At 38.0% G+C, this 20,478-nt stretch overlaps 1 protein-coding gene across 5 annotated transcripts in view; it reads left to right on the top strand.

Annotated features, from left to right (window-relative positions):
• SESTD1 (SEC14 and spectrin domain containing 1) overlaps window positions 1-20,478 on the top strand; it is a 97,844-nt gene that overhangs the window by 39,193 nt on the left and 38,173 nt on the right. For 4 of the 5 annotated variants that reach the window (XM_044978364.1, XM_044978363.1, XM_044978361.1 and 1 more), the window contains 2 exons: window positions 2,532-2,645; window positions 17,855-17,968. In XM_044978364.1, coding sequence (XP_044834299.1) covers window positions 2,532-2,645; window positions 17,855-17,968 — 228 coding nt within the window. Of the gene's footprint in view, window positions 1-1,795; window positions 1,815-2,531; window positions 2,646-17,854; window positions 17,969-20,478 lie in introns of those variants that run through there. The other variant, XM_044978365.1, reaches the window with a different exon arrangement.

Here is a 20,478-nt window from a genome sequence, read left to right as displayed (position 1 = left end):
GGTGTTCACATTTGGGCATTTCAAAATTTGTACTTTATTTGTGCACTCAGAAAGGGAAACTAGGAGTTTATTCAATTATAACATGGACATTTGAATGTTTAGGGTTCCCAGAATACCTTGTCTTGCACAAATTTAGAAGCTGGTCTGAAAATCTGGACCTTGGAATGCTGTTTGTTCAGTTATTAGGGTAACACTTTATCAAGCTTTCAAAATATTGAGCTTCACCCATATGAGCAATAAATAACATGATTTTGAAAATTTTCAACTCTTCGCCAACTTTCATATCAGAAATAATGCATCTAAATTGTTTGTTCTTCTAATGTACATTTGCTTTTGCATTTCTATGCAATGTTTCTTAGGTCAGAAATTAATTTTTTTGCAGTTTAAATATTTTTTGGTGTCAGTTATGGATATGTAAGTCTAGCATTACTGGCCCTCTGTGTGCAGTCTTGGCGTTTTCCACCACAAGAGCCAAATCCTGCTCAGTTTAGCTATGCCAATAGTCTCTTTAAAGCCAAATCCCATTGCAGAGGATGTCAATGGGACGATTCATCTAAGTAAGGTAACCAGGGTTTGTATAGGTTGAATAGAATAGGCATTTCTCTGCTCAAAAGAGGACCCACCTGGCTCCTTGGTTTCAAAGCAGTTTTGCTTCCTGATTATAAACCATCTGTGGGCTTCTTTCCAGCTTCCATGGTAAGCATTAGTGCTACTACTTACTGTATCAGGGGACCAAGCTTTTCATGTCCACTGAAGTTAGAGGTCTCTCTGTGGCAGTGATGTTTTTTTATAAATATTTTTACAAATTTGAGAGGTTCAAATTCTATTTGCAAAAATAAAACTTCTCTCGGGTGGATTTAAAAATGTACCTAATAGAAGTAGGAGGTGCTGCTTTATAGATCCATCACTTACACCAATAGGCTGCTAATTCTTCTCTACTTGGCTGACTGATTACTTATCCTTTGTCAGCTTTTTGTCAGTGTTAGTTTCCCGCCTTTTGATTTTTCAGGAAGAGCAACTCTTTCCTGTTCGCCTTATGAGTAACTTTAAGAGCTACTGACTGGAGACTTAATGAGATTTGACATTTGGACCCCCAACCTTTTCTTTTTTGTCAAGTGCCTGGTGCCTCTTTCCTTAAGTCTGTATGAGTGCTCTTCAACAGGATGTACATCATATGTTCTAGAATAATAATGATGTTTAGAAGCACTTGATTTCAGGCTTCTGTCTGTATATGTAATGTGTCTCATTGTTTCTGTTATGAAGAATAATATTTCAAATACATTTTCTTGCCCCTGTAAGTAACCATATCTCAAATTATAATTTAGAAAATCTAAATCACTTATTTATGCTGATCACTTCTCATATTTCTCTGGTTGGACAAAGAAAATCAATTAAATCACTTAACTTTTTTAGTGAAGCAGTGTTTGGGTTGAAAACGCTGTAGGGGAGTTTGTATTTAAAAACAACTGTTTCTGTGAGAGTGGAGAGAAAACCATGAAGACAAGCTGGGGTTTTTTGTTTGTTTTTTGTTTTTTCCCCCTATTAGATCTAGGTTTTGCAAAACCTTGTTTTTTAAATTAAATTTTGGGTGAGTTTTAATTAATTGTCCCTTGTTAATTATTTTTCATCTTAAAACAAGATAATTTAAAATCAGTTTTACTCACAGTGCTTTTCAGTACCCAGTACTGTGTTCATATATCTTTGTCCTAGTATTACAGTTGATGACATCACAGAAGAGTAATATGTATAAGCTGCCTCTATTGTGATGTGAGGACAATATATAAATAGGCAAAATATATTTGAACTCAGGTTTTGTAAGGAAAATATTTATTGATTTTGTCAACTTAATGCATAATTAAAATATTTAATCAATTTAATGATATAGATAGTTTCTATTCTGGAAACAGTAAACATTATAGTTACGTTATAATAGCAGATCCATTGATCTTAAATCCTAATTTAATAGTAAAATATATATTTCTCGTCTAGCTTAACTTGCTTCTTTATTGTGATGACCTAGCTTTAGAGTTCTGACTTCAAATATAGTCTCAATTAGCTTGCATAAAGCTTGCAATTTAATTTCTTTTCCATAGTATATTCTCTAGATAGTATGCAAACAGGCTATAGACCGAAAGTCTCATATCAGCCTTAACTATAGTTTTGTTACCACAATATTGTAAGTAATATTCATTCAGGTAAATAGGGTTGTTGTGTTTTTTGTTTTCCATTACTGATGGAGGGTGGCTAGTGGTTAGAGTACACTTTTGGGAATCAGGAGACCAGATTCTATCCTCAGCTCTATTCTGACTCACTGTGTGAGTTAGTGCAAATCACTTAATCTCTGTATAATTTCTCTCTGTAGAATTAGTAAACAGCCACCTATGTCACCTGGATGTTGTAAGCCTTATTTAATTCATATTTGTGGAGAGTATTAAGATCCTGGATAAAAGGTGCTGTCTAAATGCAAGTTGATTTTGCCATAAATGAGTATTTAATCTTGAATGTCTTATCTGTTTCATTTTGTTTTGCAGAATGTTGTTCCAGCTGAGGTATCGCTTGTTTGTGTAGTAAAACCTGATGAATTTTGGGACAAGAAGGTTACACATTTTTGTTTTTGGAAAGAGAAAGATAGACTTGGCTTTGAGGTATGTATAGTAATTTTGTTTCCTATCAGGAATGTTGACTCTAAGCATGCTAGAATGATACATACTTGATTGAAATGGATATTTCTTAAGAATGCTTATCAGTATTCCAGATTGCTTTCTAGATACCTCTGAAAAACTACTGTGACCTATTGCTTTTAAAATATTCTTTAGCTGCAAAAAGAACTTAGGCAGACTATTAAATGAAGTTTTGGAAATGGAGCTTTGCTGCTTTTATGGTGGTTTGACTATGACGATGAAGCTGTTTCATACCACTTTCCGTGCTTTTAGCTACAAAAATTGTTGTATAATGCTGTAGTATACATTCTGTACGTGACTCCACCACCGTGGACTGTTTGGATGCTCCTCTTCTGCTATCACTCAGGCAAGAGCAAACATTTTGAAGGTACAGTCCTTGGTCTTGCTAAATTCATCTCCTCCTTATACCTCTTAATTTTTGGTAAGTTGCCAAGATTATAGACACTTTATGTTTTTCTAAGATTGATTATGTTCTGACTTGCATGAAACAGTGTGTATATATAAGGGATTGCAAACAAGAATAGTTGCATCTTTTCATCTTTTACAAGGGTAGTGGAGTCGAGGGAAAAATAAGACTGCATTATGACAAGTAGTGTTCTGAATGTGGAATGACTAGGGTGGCCAGACAGCAAATGTGAAAAACCGGGACGGGGGTGGAGGGTAATAGGAGTCTATATAAGAAAAAGCCCCGAAAATCAGGACTGTCCCTATAAAATCGGGACATCTGATCACCCTAGGATTGACCCTTCGTACTATAATTGTGAACGAGTCTTGTCCAAACTGAAATTTGGTCTCCTGTGTACATAAGTAGATATAATATCCGGTCATCCATTGTTCTTCAAAGGTAAATCAAAGTGACTTGAGGGGGGACCTCCTTCCCTTTAAAAAGGATCAGAAGGAAAACACTCTCCCTTTCTCCATGATGATAGACAAATGTTTCTTCCTGTTGCTGGGATTATAAGATGTTCTCAGTTTCCAAAAATTCCTATAGAAAATATGAGGGAGAGTGGGGATGGGAAGACAGCAGCCCAAAGATAGACACAATGTTGTCTTCTGTGACTGGGGATAAATAACTGTCTACTTAATATGTAAAGTGTAAGACGTCCCTAAAGATTTCACCAATAAGAAGAAAAATAGCACTCTAAATAATTTGTATGGATTTTAGGGAAGTTCAGGAAGCATTTGAAATTGTAGTGTAAAGAAAGTTTCTTCCCATGTCATCCTGTAAGCCATTCCTCTTTTTGTTCTTTTTCATCCTTATTAGTTGTAAACATTACAGGCTCAGTGGTTTGAAATTAATCTCATATACACTTTTCTACATCCCTTTCCTAACGACTCCTCTTGTGACTTAGCTAGAATATCTTTCTAGACAAATAAGTGGAATACGTTAAGTAAAAATCTGATATGCTAATAAGGCAAAGTTAACGTTAAACAGTAATATGGCGGGGTGGGGGAGGAGGGAGGATTTTATTTGATCTCAAGGGTTTGTTCAACATCAGTCATTAAGTTATAGTTACGTGTAATTAAATACAATAAGGATAACCATTTAATGAAGAATGTTCTACCTTTGTACTGCTGAAATTAAACCTCTGTGTTTTAAAATACAGTAAATACATATGAGTAGTCCATAGTGAGTTATTCTGAGGGTGAAAGCACAGAAAAAGTCCAAGTGCTGAAATGCCTACGTTCTGTTCTTTTCTGGTCAAGAGGAAAGCTTTTTCAACAAATCTTTCCTAATGACTCTTGTACTATTGCTTGATGGGTATGCACTCCAGAATATACAGGTCAGAGATATGGGAATAGAGGAATGGTATACTGCTGTCTTAAAAAATCCAATTTGAATGAAATTCAACATACTGTTATCAGCTATTAAGGCCTGTTTTGTAAAATATTTTCAGATTTGGTATCTTGTTTGTTTGTTTGAATTTAAAAAAAAAAAAGTAAAAGGGAGCACAGTGGGCACCTTCCCTCTTCTTCCCTCCTCATCCCCCATCAAAGATTTGAGAGAACTTATGAAACCTTCACTTTCTTGGCAGGAGATTGCCTTTGACCTGATGGCTCCAGTTTTGCCATTTTGTGGCATTGTCTGACTTGAGCTCTGCTAAGCTCCCCTACTTCATGTTCTTTGTCAGTTTCACTGTGCAGTAAAACACAGAGTAGGACATGGGGAGAGTGAAACATGGGAGAATAGAAGCAATTGGTGAGAGTAGCCTGTAGCTGTAAGTGAACAACTTATTCCAACTTCTCCACTCATTCATCCTTTAGAGAATTTGCTACTTGGTTACAGTTAGAAAAGCTGACTCACTAGATCTTCTCTTTTTGTGTATCCCAATTCTTATCTGTTTTAGAGATGATGGTATGTCTTAATTTCTTTGTTTTACTTCTTTTAGCACTGCAGAGCAGTGATATGGCTATAAGAGTGTGTTCTAATCTGATTTCATGCATAGAATCATTCACTAATTTGTAATAGCATAATTTTTATTACTTGTGGTGAAAAACACAGTTTGACTTTCAGATCCTGGATTGAATTTGCAGCACTAGCAGTTAACAGAGAGAGGTTTTTCCTAACTGAGCATATTTGATCCGGAAGTCACTGAGACAATAAACATGAAACCTCATGCTGCCATTTTCCCAGTCACTTTTCACAGTATAATCTCACTTTAACTACAGTGATTGCTATAATAAATCACCGACTCAAGGAAAAAATGGCACTGGAAGCACATGATGGCCTAGGCATCCTTTTAGTGTCCTGCATATTTGAGACTTAAAATGTTTTAAAAGTTGCCAGCACAGTTACTTGAGGTGTCTGGCATGGAGAGAGTTTCCCATAGGCATATTCTGGCTAGTAGCATTCATAAGATATAATTGTGTTTGCATATTATTAACCACTCTGCATTTACCTTTTATGTATTGTGAAAGACACACAGTTGTATGATATGCATGTATTGTGTATAGTCGTGCAACACATGTTCTACAAAGAGATACTTGTGAGTCCCAGGTCACTTATTAGTCCATTTGGTTCTTACTGAAACATGTTCTATTATGTTCAAGAACTCATGGAGGATGTGTGAGGTCCCAAGAACTGGAGAAGGGCCAACCTAATGCCTATCTTTAAAATAGGGGAAAAGGAGGACCTATGAAATTATAGATCACTTCAGCCTTACTTGGATACATGGAAAAGATACTGGAACAAAATATTAAACAATCAGTTTGTAAGCACCTAGAGGATAAGAGGGTGATATTAATCGCCAGTATGGATTTGTGAAGAATCAAATAAACCTAACAACCTTCTTTGACACGGTTCCTGGTCTAGTTGGCAGGGGGAGAGCAGTAGACATGATCTATCTCAGGGGTCGGCAACCTTTCAGAAGTGGTGTGCCGAGTCTTTATTTATTCACTCTAATTTAAGGTTTTGCGTGCCACTAATACATTTTAACGTTTTTAGAAGATCTGTCTATAATATATAACTAAACTATTGCTGTATGTAAAGTAAATAAGGTTTTTAAAATGTTTAAGAAACTTAATTTAAAATTAAATTAAAATGCAGAGCCCCCCAGACTGGTGGCCAGGACCTGGGCAGTGTGAGTGCCACTGAAAATCAGCTCACGTGCCACAGGTTGCATACCCCTGATCTATCTTGATTTTTAGTGAAGCTTTTGACAGAGTCCCATATGACATTCTCATAAGCAAACTAAGGAAATATGGTCTAGATGAAATTACTACAAAATGGATTCACAGTTTCTCTGAATGGGGTTTTTCAACTAGCTATCAGTGGTTTGCTGTCAAACTAGGAGGGAGGTATCTAGTAGGGTGCTGCAGGGGGTCTGTCCTTAGTCCAGTACTATACAATTATTTTCATTAATGACTTGGATAAAGGAGTGGAGAGTTTGCAGATGACACCAAGCTGGGAGGAGTTGCAAGCACTTAAGAGCACAAGATGAGAATTCAAAATTACCGTGACAAATTGGAGAACTGGTCTGAAATCAATAAGATGAAATTAAATAAAGATAAGTGCAAAATGCTACACTTAGGAAGGAAAAATCAAATGTACATCTACAAAATGGTGAATAAATGTCTAGGAGATGGTACTACTGAAAAGGATCTGGGGGTTAAGTGGCTCACAAGTGAAATATAAGAACAATGTGATACAGTTGTGTGAAAGGCTAGAAGTGTCATAGGTTCATAGATTTACTCCTGGGGGAATTCAGCGCCAAAACATTTAAAATTCTGCATATTTTATTTGTTAAAACAGCAGAATATAATCACGCCAGTTTCAATTATTTCGGTAATTTATTTCAAAATACCTGTCAGCAACTATACCTGTAACAATACAGACCCCCTCCTTCTCCCCCCCCCCCCCCCAAAAAAAAGATTCAGGAATTGTTTTTTGACAAATATATTCCTTACTAGGCATATTAATACAGAACTCTGAGTAATAATTCATTTAAACTACAATGCAGAAACACATTGCCCGCATCCCTCAGGCAAAGGCTTGGGAGAGTCAGGGATCATGGAGGAACTGAGGGAGTGGGAAGTAATTTCTGGGAAGGAGCCTGGGTACGCACTTGGAGGATTTTTGGTGTGGGTGGAGAAGTATGGAACAGGTTGTTTTGGAGAGGGGAGGGATTGTTAGAGAGCCTCCACCATGCAGACCCTGGCTGACCCCTAGCCTCTCTCACTCAGTCAGGCACATCTGTCCCTATCCCCGTGTGTCCCTGCACCCCCTGTCCCCGTGTGTCCCTTCATCTCCACTCCCATTCAGCCACTGCCCCAGTCAGCCATTATCAGTGTGGTAAGGGCTAAGGACAGGGATTAATTGTTCTTCATGTCTATTGAAGGTAGACGTAGTAATGGGCTTAATCTGCAATCAAGGAGATTTAGGTTAGATATTAAGAAAAGATTATAATGATAGCTGGAGTACCTTACCAAGGGAGGTTGTGCAGTCCCTGTCATTGGAAATTTTAAAGAACGGGTTAGACAAACACCTGTAAGGAGTGGTGTAGATATACTTGGTCCAGCCCCAGATCAGGTGGCTTGACTAGATGACCTCACCACAACCCTTCCAGCCCTACATTTCTATGCTTCTGTGTACGTATTTGTTTTCTTGGTCATTTTAAGATACAGAACCTATCAAACATTCATAGAATTATAGAATATCAGAGTTGGAAGGGACCTCAGGAGGTCATCTAGTCCAGCCCCCTGCTCAAAGCAGGACCAGTCCCCAGACAGGTTTTTTTGTTTGTTTGTTTTGTTTTACCTCAGTTCCCTAAATGGCCCCTTCAAGGAGTGAACTCACAACCTGGGTTTAGCAGGTCAATGCTCTCCATTTGAGGTTTGTTAGAGCATTACTTTAAAATGGGAGGCACTCCCTTCTGAACAGCAGTAGATTGTAAGAGGGAGTTGGTAGGTATGAGAGTGAACAATACTTCTAGTGTTGTAACAACTTGAACTGTGGGGAATTTTTCATAAAACATGGAGTTAAATAATATCCATTGCCTAAGGAATGTAAGAGAACTTAGTCTGTTTTTCAGGTTTTTTTTTTTAAAAACAATAACTTATTCCATGTGGTGTTCTCAGAGGCTGCTCCTCTTCTGTACTAGTTGACTGTGCCTGCTGCAGGACAGCACTAATGGAAAAGCCTCTTCCTAAGAAATGGGGAGAAACAACTATACCCCTAAAATAGAAGAGGAAGCTCAGGGGAATTTTGTTGAGGCAGTGAAGCTGTATTTGGGAGGGCATAGGAGGAATCTTGATGCTCAAGCAGCCAGGTCAGGCCAGCTGGTTGGCAGTGGCCTCAGTGAATTCTCTCCCATTCTGCCCCCCACTCCCATTCTTTTGCATAGTTCAGCCAGACAGTCTCTTTCTAATGCCCTCCCAGTCCTGCCATTTGGAGTGACAGTGTGCTCTGTTCCTTCCCTGGCTCTACAGCAGACAATCACTACTCCTAAGTAGGAGGAGAATGGGGATAAATGGGGAGTGGCATGAGGAATGGCACTGAGTGAGTGCAGAATCCTTGTTGGCATCTTTTCTAAAGGCTACTGTGAGACCATTGGAGACAGGTGACCTGACTCAGTTGTGGTGCTGCAGGGCACGCCTGCCTTCATGCCCTTTGAACTCCTGACATCAGTGCTCTGTGCCCTCCTCAGTACAGCTCCCACTTGGTTCCCAACAAAGCTTTCCCAGTCCTATGACCGAAGAGGCTCTGTTTCCCACTCCCACCCTCTTCTAAAGCCAAAAGTAGCGAGAACCCATGTGAACAAGCAGCCAGTGTTGCCCCCAGAGTTTGCTGCTAGCCGTGCTCTCATTGACTAATAGTTGGCCACTCCAAATCAAGGTGTTCCCAAATGGGCTGCAGATTGTCTTGTTACTCCCCAGGAGTCTCATTCTTTTGAAACATGGAGTTGATTATTCCAGGCATCCTTTAAATCTGCTCAGGTTTTTGCATTAACAAATGCAAAGACTAGGATCCTTTTAGAATTTCCTAATCCTTTTTGCTTTTTCTAAGTAGTATACACACACACTGCATAAAACCAAAACTGCCTTGCTTTTAGCAAATAGTAATTGTTTCATTACACTCATGGTTATTAGAAATTCATATGTAATAACTAGGATCACTGGAAAACCTGAACATACCTTAAACCCAGAATCAGTGAATTTCTTGATGTTTGCAATTTGCATGCAGCTCAAAACTGCCCTCGGACTATTTTCTCTGCATATGGCATCCATTTAAAAAAAATCTTCCTTGACATTGATTCAGATATAAGGCTGTCAGATTAGCTTTTTGAAAATCAACAATCAGTGTGAAGAGAGGAGTGTGACAGGTTAGATCACAGAAACCCTCTTGGGAGCTGCCACCGGACACGTCAAGACTACTTCTGCCTGGCTTTCCCTGCCAGCTCAGGACTCCATTGTTTACATGCTACCTTGAACATCCTCAAGTAGACTTCCTATGTGGATTGGAGCATTCCAAGATCCATTGTCCTTTAAGTGCTTCTTGATTAGGTACTTAATTTCAACATTCCTTTCTCCAGGAACTGACCAAATGTTCTACTAAGGTTATTTAGAAATCAAGCCAGTACACAGCCAACATTCATAACTTTGACATAACATACAAAAATGGTACATGCATACAAATAGGATTAATACATTCAGTAGATCATAACCGTTACGGAGATATGTTACATGACATATGTAGCATAAAACACAGTCTAAGCATATTTCCATAAAGCCTTATGGTAGGTACTGTCACAAGGAGAAATGACCCATTTTCTCTTTTATCTTTGTGGAAGTTTTGGAGCAAGTTTTAAAAGACTTGCCAGATTTAGGATTGGGATGATAGGTAATCAAAAGCTAAGAGGTAAAAGCAGCAAAAATGTAACTATCTGGAAATCGTTGAGAGATCAATACTTAGCGTACTCAATAAAAGAACATTCTTCTGTGTCCAAGGACTGAATGATAAATACTGTAATGCTTTCACTGCAGCAGCTAGACCATTGTAAATTCTTAACTGCTCCTTCAAAGATTTCTTGTGACAGAAACAGAAGCACAGTGCAAAATCTGAAAATACATTTTTAACACATTAAATATTGGTGGCTATTTGTGTTAGTTTCCATCAACTCCAAATCACAATTCTGACTGAAAATATTGCGCTTCCTTCTCTACCTTCCTTACATAATTTATGTAATCGGCATCACTGGAATATCTTCCCCAGAATATACAAATAGCAATATTCTATCTCTTGCCATTTTCCTTCTGCCCCAAAATAGCTTGAATAGCTTATAGAATTTTGTTTTGTGTGTTAGGGTCCATGGGTGTGTTTAAAAAAAAATTGATGGAAAACTAAATTGTTCAGCATGCTGAAGTGCTTTGTTGAATCATGGTTTTCATTCTGAAAATGGTTAAATATACGTTAGTTGAAACACCCATGATTGCTATAACTGAAAATTTACAGAAAAATATCTTTGCTCACTTTGTGCATTTGAAAGTGCTTTGGCCTCAGTCTTGCCAATACTTAGTCATGTGCTGATTAGTTGATAGGCTGTCCTTATATTCTGAAATTAAATTCTGTCATTGAACAGGTATCTGTATATCACAGGTATTAATATTTTTTCATAGCACATTTATCCCCAATACAGTAGTTGGAAGAATAGTGAAATTGCAAAAAGATCATAATCTTACCATAATTTTTTTGGCTAAAAATTACAATTAAGGAAATCCTTATGTGAAGTTTGTAGATATTTGTAATGCATATCACAATGGTATCTAGCCACTAAAAATTTCAGTTTGCACAAAAATATTTTAAAAAAATAATCTAGTGAATTTTAATTAGAGCATACTCTTTGCCTCTTTTATCCCTCCAGTATTTTATCTGAGGATTGTGAAAAGCCCAATTCCTACCCCCCCCATGATTTTTTTTAACGATGAGCGTGTAGATCAAGTATTTATATGAATATAGCATGTTTGTGGGTTGTTAGGTTTTTGTTTTTTAATTCTGGAAACATTAGGTCTGTTCTTCCAACTGGAAACTATTCTAAAAATTCAGGCTGAATCAGGGAAGCATTCCTGTTCAGGAGGAATTCTTACATTCTTTTCTGAGTCTTAAGAGGGAACCAATGTGAACATCAAGGTTCTTATAATGCTTATTACACTTGTTAGGAAACAACAAGGAAGTTATACCACTGTGTAAAAGCCTATAGAGGAAAGTGAGTGGATGGGTGAAATAATTGGTGAATTAAAGAGGAGAATCTGAGTAGTGAGTGAAATCAACTGAGGATATGTCTACACTACGAAATTAGGTCGATTTTATAGAAGTCGATCTTTAGAAAGCAATTTTATACAGTCAGTTGTGTATGTCCCCACTAAGCACATTAAGCTAGCGGAGTGCATCCTCAATACCATGGCTAGCATCAACTTACAGAGCAGTGAACTATGGGTAGCTATCCCACAGTCCCGGCAGTCTCCACTGCCCATTGGAATTCTGGGTTGAGCTCCCAAAACAACTAGAATAGGCTGAAATATAGCAAATGGAATGTAATCCTGAGTTCATTTTTTCTCTTCTAGTGTTTAAAGTTCCTTTGCAGTTAAGTTCGTTAAAATGGTGGGGGAATTGTGGGAGTGCTATCATGGGAGACAAGATGGCTGGATTCAGAAATTTGTCCATCTCATTAGCTCACAATCTTGATTGATTCCCTTTGTAATTAAAGGAACAATTTAAATAGTTTATTAGATCAAGTGCCTTATAGCAAAAGTTTAAATTGCTTCTGAATATTTTAAATACTTATGTATTTACTGTGGTTCAGTCAGATTTTTATCTCCCTTTTTCATGATTTCCATAATTTCTTGTCCTGTTTTCTTGGTTGCTCATTAAAAGCCACCTACTTCAGCTGTTATCAGGATAAGTGGTGTTTTTTCTGTTAATGATGAGAGTATTGATTACTTAAAAAAAATATTTAACTTGAGACATTAACCTGGAACATTGGATGTATACAGGACAAATCAGTTAGTATCAAGGGGATAAAATGGTCCAGCTTATATAAGTGTGGCAACTTTATTGTACTTCTAGTCCAGATGAATCTCTCAGTAGTTGCTGTGCTGTTTCAGAAGTCTTTATGTATAAAACTACAAACATGCATTTTTTTCAACCTATGGCCTTCGTCAGGTTTGGAACACTGGATATTTGTTTGTGTGCTTCCTAGTAAAGAAAATATCCTAATACAATAGATAAGCGTTTCAATAGTTGTTTAGATCTTTAAAAATAGACTAACAACTAGTATCCAGTATGGATGCAGGTATACTGTTTTACTTTGTATATTTATACATTCCTTTTTATACATTCTGTAAAGTTCCCTGTGTGTTTACAGTGCTACATAAATATTCATTAATAATAAAGTAGAATATCAGTCTCCTTTTCTGGAAATGAAGGCCAACTGTCCTTGGTATGTTTAGAAAATAACTCTTTTTTTAAATGTACCTTTTCTACTGCTAGAAGACACAAACATCCAATTTCCTAGGATAATTCCTCAATATAGATAACTTACAAAATTAGAGGATTTGGGTCTGTTAGTAAACCGTAGATGATCACACTCCAATTTGCATTAGCTGAATTAAAGATCTTAAATTACTCTAAAGTTAGGATACAGGGCCTGTGGAATATGGATTCTCCAGCAATAAAGTTAATTCAGTTTTTCTTCCCTAAAGAGACCATTGGTCCCAGTTTTACTGGGGCCATTCCTGTTTTTTTAATGTGATGTCGGTGACCTGTGAATTTTTTAGGATGTTTAAATATCCTAGCTTTTTAATTTCATCAACGCAATGTTTTTAATAACCAAATGTTTGTTCATAACATATTGCTGTAGGGAGAGTTTGCTCTGGTCATTGTTTTCAGAGCTGTTTTTATTCAGTGAACATTAATGGCACAATATACTCATTCAGAATAATAATTAAAAAAAAGAAATCCTGCACTCCTAGGGCACACACATGTATCACTGTTGCCTCAGAAATAGGCCATAGCATCACAAACACTTTTTTTAAGTGTACTTTTTTTCTCTCTTTTGTGAGAGTATTTTGCAATCCTAAAAAAATCCCTGATTTTTTTTCCTTTTACTATTCCATTGAAGTCACATTGCTGTTGAGGATAAATGGTTACTGCAAGAGCAGCACTTAGTTACTATAACAGCAGCATTTTGTTAATGTGAGCAATATTATAATTGTCAAATATTCCATGAGGCTAGTCTTCTGAAAAGAAAAATTGGAAATTAACCAGGGCCAGCTCCAAACCCATTACCATTTCCCTGATTGATATGATTGCCTTCTTGATACCCATTGTTATAGCCAGAAGAGTTGTGTGGAGGAAGGCCAAGATGGGGACTCCGGCCATTAACACTTCCTTCTGCCCTTGGAAGACCCCAGCTACCATATGTCCTGATCAGTCCTTTTCTCTTTCAGGAAATTTAATCTTTTAACATTAATTTTGATATCAGACAATCCACTATCCAAAAGCATTTAATCTGGTTTCAGAGAAGACTTTTTCCCCATAAAGTCAACATAGTGAGCATTAAAAAGACTTAGAGAAATTGCCAGCAAACAGTGGGTTTTTGTTTCCTTTTTATTATAACAAAGGCTTATTTAAACACACATCTCATCCTTGTGGACAGAAGGCCGGTTAATCAATAGAAAATGGTCATACCTAATGGCTTCCCCTAAAGGGGAGCGAAGATTAATAATGATATACTCTAAGGTTGGTGTTGAGACTACTGTAATGTAATATTAATAATTTTGGAAGGGAAAGCAGACATCTAGTTCGTGTGCCAGTGAAGCAATGTTGTTTGTTACTATAAGCTATAGAGGGTTGTGAGAAACTTGTATGACTTTAAAAGCTTTGGGAAGCATGAAGGACAGACGAAAAGGGCCAACCAGCATAATGGAAGATGAAATTTAACTTGAATAAATGTCAGGAAATTGAAACATAGGAATTTAAAGGGACTTTTTTAAAACACCTTTTTTTATAGAACATATAGTCTGCCTATGACATTCACTGTCACAGGAGGTGACAGTTACTATTACTGTATTTTCAAAAGCTATAGGAAACTTGGACAGCAATAACATTTGTAGGTATGCACGTTAAGATAATCATGCTTCAGGACACAATTTGATCTCAAGCAGAATTCCTCTCTCCACTTGTTCAGTATTGCACACCTGGCCATTAGTTTCTTAGGCTATTTGTCCGCAAAAATTGAGTCAAATTCTGAGGCATTGTTTTAAAGAGAGGCACAATGTTGGGAGTGGGGGGGTATCCCTCAACGCTGATCGATAGTCCTTAGCCTTTTCCCATGCTTAAGGATGACTTCATCCAGATCATCAATAACATCTTAGAGTACTGCCTTACTGGTCTATGTCTTTGATTAAGATCCTGAGTTGCATTTAGCCTCAATCCGTGTGCCTTCAACACACATTCAGCTTCTCTTCAGAGTTCAAAGAATTGTTTATATTTCCTGAGGAGCACTCGCAGCAGTAATCCCAGAGAACTGTCAATAACTCCAGTGTAATTCAAATAAAACAAAGTTTATTCAACGGAGAAAATAGAGAATCAGTGGAAATAAAGCAAATTTCAAAGCTTTGTACTTGAGGCTCAGACTACATCAAAACTTGCTGTTCAGGCAGAAATGTGGCAGTTTGTTTTTGTTCTTATCTTGTTAGTGAAGGTTTGAGTGAAACATTTATATATTCTGTGATTAGACCTGTCCTTGCTTTGATTTCTGGTTTAGTTGTCCTATCTAGTTCATGTGCCTCGTGGTTCTCTTCTTGAAATACATGCCATTCACACAGTACACTTTGTACACAAGAGAGGCTGTGTCTACATTACTCTAATGCCAGTATAGCTGCAGTGGGACCATTAGGATAAGCAAGGTCTATGCAGAGTACTAGTTTAGGCAGGTTGACCACCAACATTTTAACAGTTGTTTTGATGCATAAACCTGGTCAGAGCAGGTCTACATGACATGATGGTAAACCATATTTTTTGTCAGTGGCACTCTCACTGTTTCTACTACTCTTGGAGCTCAACTAGTATTAGCAGTGAGAATTTTTGGAGAGAAGGGGCTAATATAAATAAATTAACCTGCCAGGAGGGTTGCGCTTCCCTGCACCACAAGCTTGGTGAGTAATTCACTCATTTTAATCCTGGCCCCCACAAAATATTTGAACTGTGAGTGGATTCCTTGTAATATACACTTTGTTGAAGTTGTCTTATGACAGTATCATGATGGCCATTATGCTGTCTTTTGGTCACTCTGATTACAGCAATGCACAATGCTAATGGCATCTCTCTTGAGTAGATTGTATGCCACCTCTACTCCCAGTGCAAGTTATATAGAATGTAACTAATAGAAATGCTTCTGTATTATGCTGACTGATGCTAGAGAACATTCTTAGATGTATCAAATTGCAGAAGGTGTCACACACCATGAAATTGTTTATCAAATAAGATTTTCTGCAGATGGAAATAGAGAATGCCAATTCACCATCTCTCTTTCAGATAAATTATCTTTAAAATAATACATAAAGATTTAGTATGAGTGTTACAGTTGCAGAGCTAACTGCACCTCTGATTCTCTGGGAGTTTACCCACCCGCTCTCATGCCTTTACCTTCCCGGGGGTGGAATCCTGCAGTTCTCCCACTTTTAGAGTGGGTCCTGGGCTACAGTATCCTGAGCGTCAACCATGCCTACCCAACAAGTATAACAGAGTTTGCCACATGTGCTTCTTCCCTGTGGGGGAAGCCTGTGATCAGTGATTGTATAATGACCAGAGAGCCTTCTTAAAACCAAATATCTTAACTGCCAGAACAAAACATAACATAAGAGTAAAAGGATTTTAAAACAACAGAAAGTCTATGCATGTGTATCTTACCTAGAGTCCTAGGCAGACCTCTCTTATCCCAGATACTTTACCTCTGGGGGTCTGGGCCTTGATCTCTTCCCCCAAACAATTCTCCAGCAACTCTCCCGCTTACATGAGGGAGTGTGTGTCTCTTTAAACCCTACTATGGTTCCCTTAGCTAACCTCCTCCCCATGGAGAGTCACTCCTTGAGAAACCTGTCTGCTAAACCCAGACCAGGCCTTCAAAGTGAATGGCTCTTGCACTGTCGCTTAACTGTTTGCTGAGAAGTATTAATCAGGATCCACCTCTCTTTTCCTGGGTGCATTTCCTGACAGTCCAGCTATTGAATTACCTCAGCATGTGCATACAGTAAATATCACAATAACCAGGTCAACACACAATCATACATTATTATGGGGAAATTGTCACAGTGAGTATGTTGTTTTTTAACTAACATACCAAATTATGTGAAACTCTTCAGCTTAGATGAACTTCTTGTCCATATTTTTCCTTGGCATTTCTGTTCCTTCACATACAAATATAGGCAGGAAAGTGGTTTCCAAAAATTAAGATTATATTATTAAAATAATATCCTAAGATTTAATGATGAATGGACGAGAACTGGCAAATCACAACTAGTAATAACAGGATGACAAAACACATCTTTTATTTTGGATTCTGGACTACTAAAGCCATTGTGCAACTGGAATTTGTCTTGGATAGAGGCAGATTACCTTAATCAGTGGTTCTCAAACATTTGTACTGGTGATCCCTTTCACAGAGCAAGCCTGTGAGTGTGACACCCCCTCCCCCTCCAGGGCCGGCTCCAGCTTTTTTGCCACTCCAAGCGGCGAATTAAAACAAAAAAAGCCGATTGGTGGCACTTCGGCAGCAGCTCAATTGCATCGCTTCATTCTTCGGCGGCAAGTCCTTCACTCCCTCTCTTCTTCTTTGGTGGCAGCTCAAAGAGGAAGAGAGGGACACACCACCGAAGACCCGGACATGTTGCCCCTTTCTATTGGCTGCCTCAAGCACCTGCTTCCTTTGCTGGTGCCTGGAGCCAGCCTTGGCGACCCCCACCCCTATAAATTAAAAAAACTCTTTTATATATTTAATGCCATTATAAGATCTGGAGGAAAAGCGGTGTTTGGGGTGGAGGCTGACAGCTTGCGCCTCCCCCCCCCCCCCGTAATAACCTCATGACCCCTTGAGGGGTCCCAACCCCAAGTTTGAGAACCCCTGACCTAGATTCAGGGAATTCTTGGGCAAGCCAGTAGTTTGAGAGGAGGTGGGTGTCCAAAACACAGAATAAAGGAATGGATTATAGGCTTCCAGGCTGGAAAATCTAGTTATCCTAATTTCAAGAGCTAAGAATCAAGAGGGGATATAGTGGTCTGTAGGAGTAGTGGAATCCAACGCCTGAAGAAATGTTGCAGGGGGAAGTTTGTGTGTCAAAACTTGCTGTCCATTTTAAGCTCAATTTTAACATTAACTACAGACTTGTTCCTACTTCAACTCCACACTTCTTAACTATAGGATGGGCAAGTTGTTTGTTTTCTTTGTTTGTTTCAAAAACAGATTGAGTAAACTGTTGTGCACCAGTTCAAACCGAGTCTTACAGGTACTTATGAAAAAGCTTGTGACTTTTTTTGTAAAGTACTTCAAAATATATTCTGTTTATTTCATCTGTCTTCCTGTTGTTCAAAGTAACAAGCTTAATAAAATATATTAAATTTTGTAGCATAGGTTTCACAAAACCATGTTACCAAAATGTTCTTTCTTAATTTATTACAGGTTATTTTAGTATCTGCCAACAAGTTGACTCGATACATAGAACCATGCCAGCTGACAGAAGATTTTGGAGGGAGCCTTTCCTATGATCACATGGACTGGTTGAATAAGAGGCTGGTTGGTTTTCTGGATTTATTTATTTATTTATTTATTTGTCTTTCAAACTTTCTTTGTGGAGCATAGACTATATTTCTCTGTGTGGGTATGGCTCTCACCACATTTGGTTGCTACCTCAATGTTTAGAATACATTATAATGCAGTAGAATGAGAAAAATGCACTTTAAATATATAAAGAGTCTTATTATTCTAGTAGAAATTGAATTTACTCCAGAGGTGGCAAAGCAGATGTAGTTATTTTGTTTAAGGAGCAGATTTACTCTTTAGGTTCTGTTGCATATTCTCAGTGTTGAAAAATCCCCCAGGAGTGTGGGGTACAGGAGGAAGGGATGCTGGGGATCTGGAGTCAGCTGGGTTTGGCTATAGAGAGGGAAGGCACAGGCCAAGCAAAAAAGGCTCTATTTCTTCATGTTTCCCAGGCAGTCTTTTAATATAGGGCTCCTATGGAGCCATAACCAGATTTAAAAGCTATCCTCCATCATGGTGAATCCCCCTGCAGCGCAGTTGCCCTGGTAGATGCAGGCATGCAATTTATACCCAGGGGTAGATCTGCCCCTAAATTGTTAATAGATTCAAATTATTTAGGGGGTCATTGGTATGTACATATTTCAGTATATTTTAATTCTGTTGTTCATTGAAATTTGCTTAAAAGATCAGAATTTACTTTAAAATGCATTTTTAAAACAATACCAATCTTGAAAGTGGAATAATGTCCTCCCTTTTTTTTTTTTGTATAATATAATTTTAAAAGCAGACGGACTGCTTTGGTCTGAATGTTTTCAACCCTGGAAACTGAAGTCTTTCCAGCTAGCTGCAAAACTGGTATAACACAAGTAGCAGTTGTGCAACTTTCCTTATTATAGTAGCACCTCAATATGTCTTTACTCAATGTAGTGGTTTTCAACCTGTTGTCCATGGACCTCTGAGGGTCATCAGACTGTGTCAGTTACCCAGGGTTTTCAGAACCCACAGCAGTGGTAACTTAACCATTTCTCTTCAGTCAGTGTCAGGAATATATCAGTAGGGACACAGCTCCTCCATCTGATAAATGATTAGCACAAATGAGTGCTTTTATCTAAAACTACTCTTTTATTAGATCTTAAGCATGCGCACGCACATACACACGCCGTAGCAGTAGGCTCAGAGCACCTTAAGCATTTATAGTTACCTAAAGTCTGAGATGCTTTCAAGTAATTAACAGCCAGGTTTCTGGGGGCCCTTCTTTCATCCAGCATCCTTAAACACAGCTCTATGCTCTCTATTTCCCCATCCTCAACTCAGACTTCCAATTTGCTTCCACTGTCTGTATGATCCTGGACCCTGAACCTACCTTCTCACACATCTATAAAGGTCTTTTTACCTCTGAAATACCACCTGTTTTGTGTCACTACCTTAATTCTGTTTCTGTTGAAATCCTCATCCATGCCTTCCCCTTCTTTTACCTTGAAAATTGCAAACTCTCTTCTCTGATATCTCCCCAAGTCCAGCACATATTAGTGTGAAATCTTGCTGCGGACTTCTTCTTCACGTTTGCAATAAGCTTACAAACATATCACCCCCATCCTCACTGACTGGCCTCCGTCTTCCTATTCATTTCAACTGAAAATTTCTCTACTGATGCTGTCTTACAGATGTGTCTATCTCTTCTCGTTATCTAGCACTAGATTCCTTTCTCTTCCTTCATATACCCTCCATAATGTTGGTGCAAGGGCTTTCTCCTTTGCTGCTCTTGCCATCTGGAACAGCCTTTCTGATTCTGTCTAGTTTCAGATCTCAGCTGAAAAATGTTTTAATTGCCTAATTTCTGTTTCATTACTGTATTTAGCATTGTAAAGTATTTTGTACTACAGTGTATGAAACTTGCAGTAAAGTTATATTGTATTGAGAGGGCTGTCCACTTTCATGCCCAGAGGTCTGTTTATTGATGCCTGAATGGACTGGATAGGGTACAGAAACTTCACCTCCAGGCCAAATATTTTGAGTTGATGAGGTGAGTAGCAGCTGAAAGTTAATACCCATTTCTAGTGAAATGAGTGATTGGTTTCAATCCAGTTCCTAGTGGACAAGAATGCAGATTGCACAACATTATCACTACTAGAACGAATTGATTCTCAGTTTTCATAAAGAACTCAAAACACATAGAGACTGAACAAGTACATGCAGTCACTGATTTTATAGGTTTTGCTTTCTGAGATTAGAAACCAATAAATTTCAAGGAAATTTGACCAAGGTATTTTTTACTTACAGCCATTTGCTCCTTTGTTTCTAAAAGTTATTGGTTACAGTACAGGCCAAAGCTGTTAATTCAGATAACAGTTGATATACTTAATCCATTTTTAGTGGACAGATGTTCATATAACAAAATTCCCCACCACAGTCTTTAAGAGGTAGTCATAAAAAGGCAAAGGATTAAATGGACTGGATGAGTAACTATGGCAATGAAGACTTACGTTTTGAAAGATTCTTCAGGGTCTTGTAAGCATTTCAAAATTCAGTCCTAACTTGAATGT

This window comes from Mauremys mutica, chromosome 10, assembly GCF_020497125.1.
Source record: "Mauremys mutica isolate MM-2020 ecotype Southern chromosome 10, ASM2049712v1, whole genome shotgun sequence".
Taxonomy (NCBI): Eukaryota; Metazoa; Chordata; order Testudines; family Geoemydidae; genus Mauremys; species Mauremys mutica.
The sequence above is the reverse complement of the archived record's forward strand: the minus strand, read 5'-3'. Positions and strand labels throughout refer to the sequence as shown.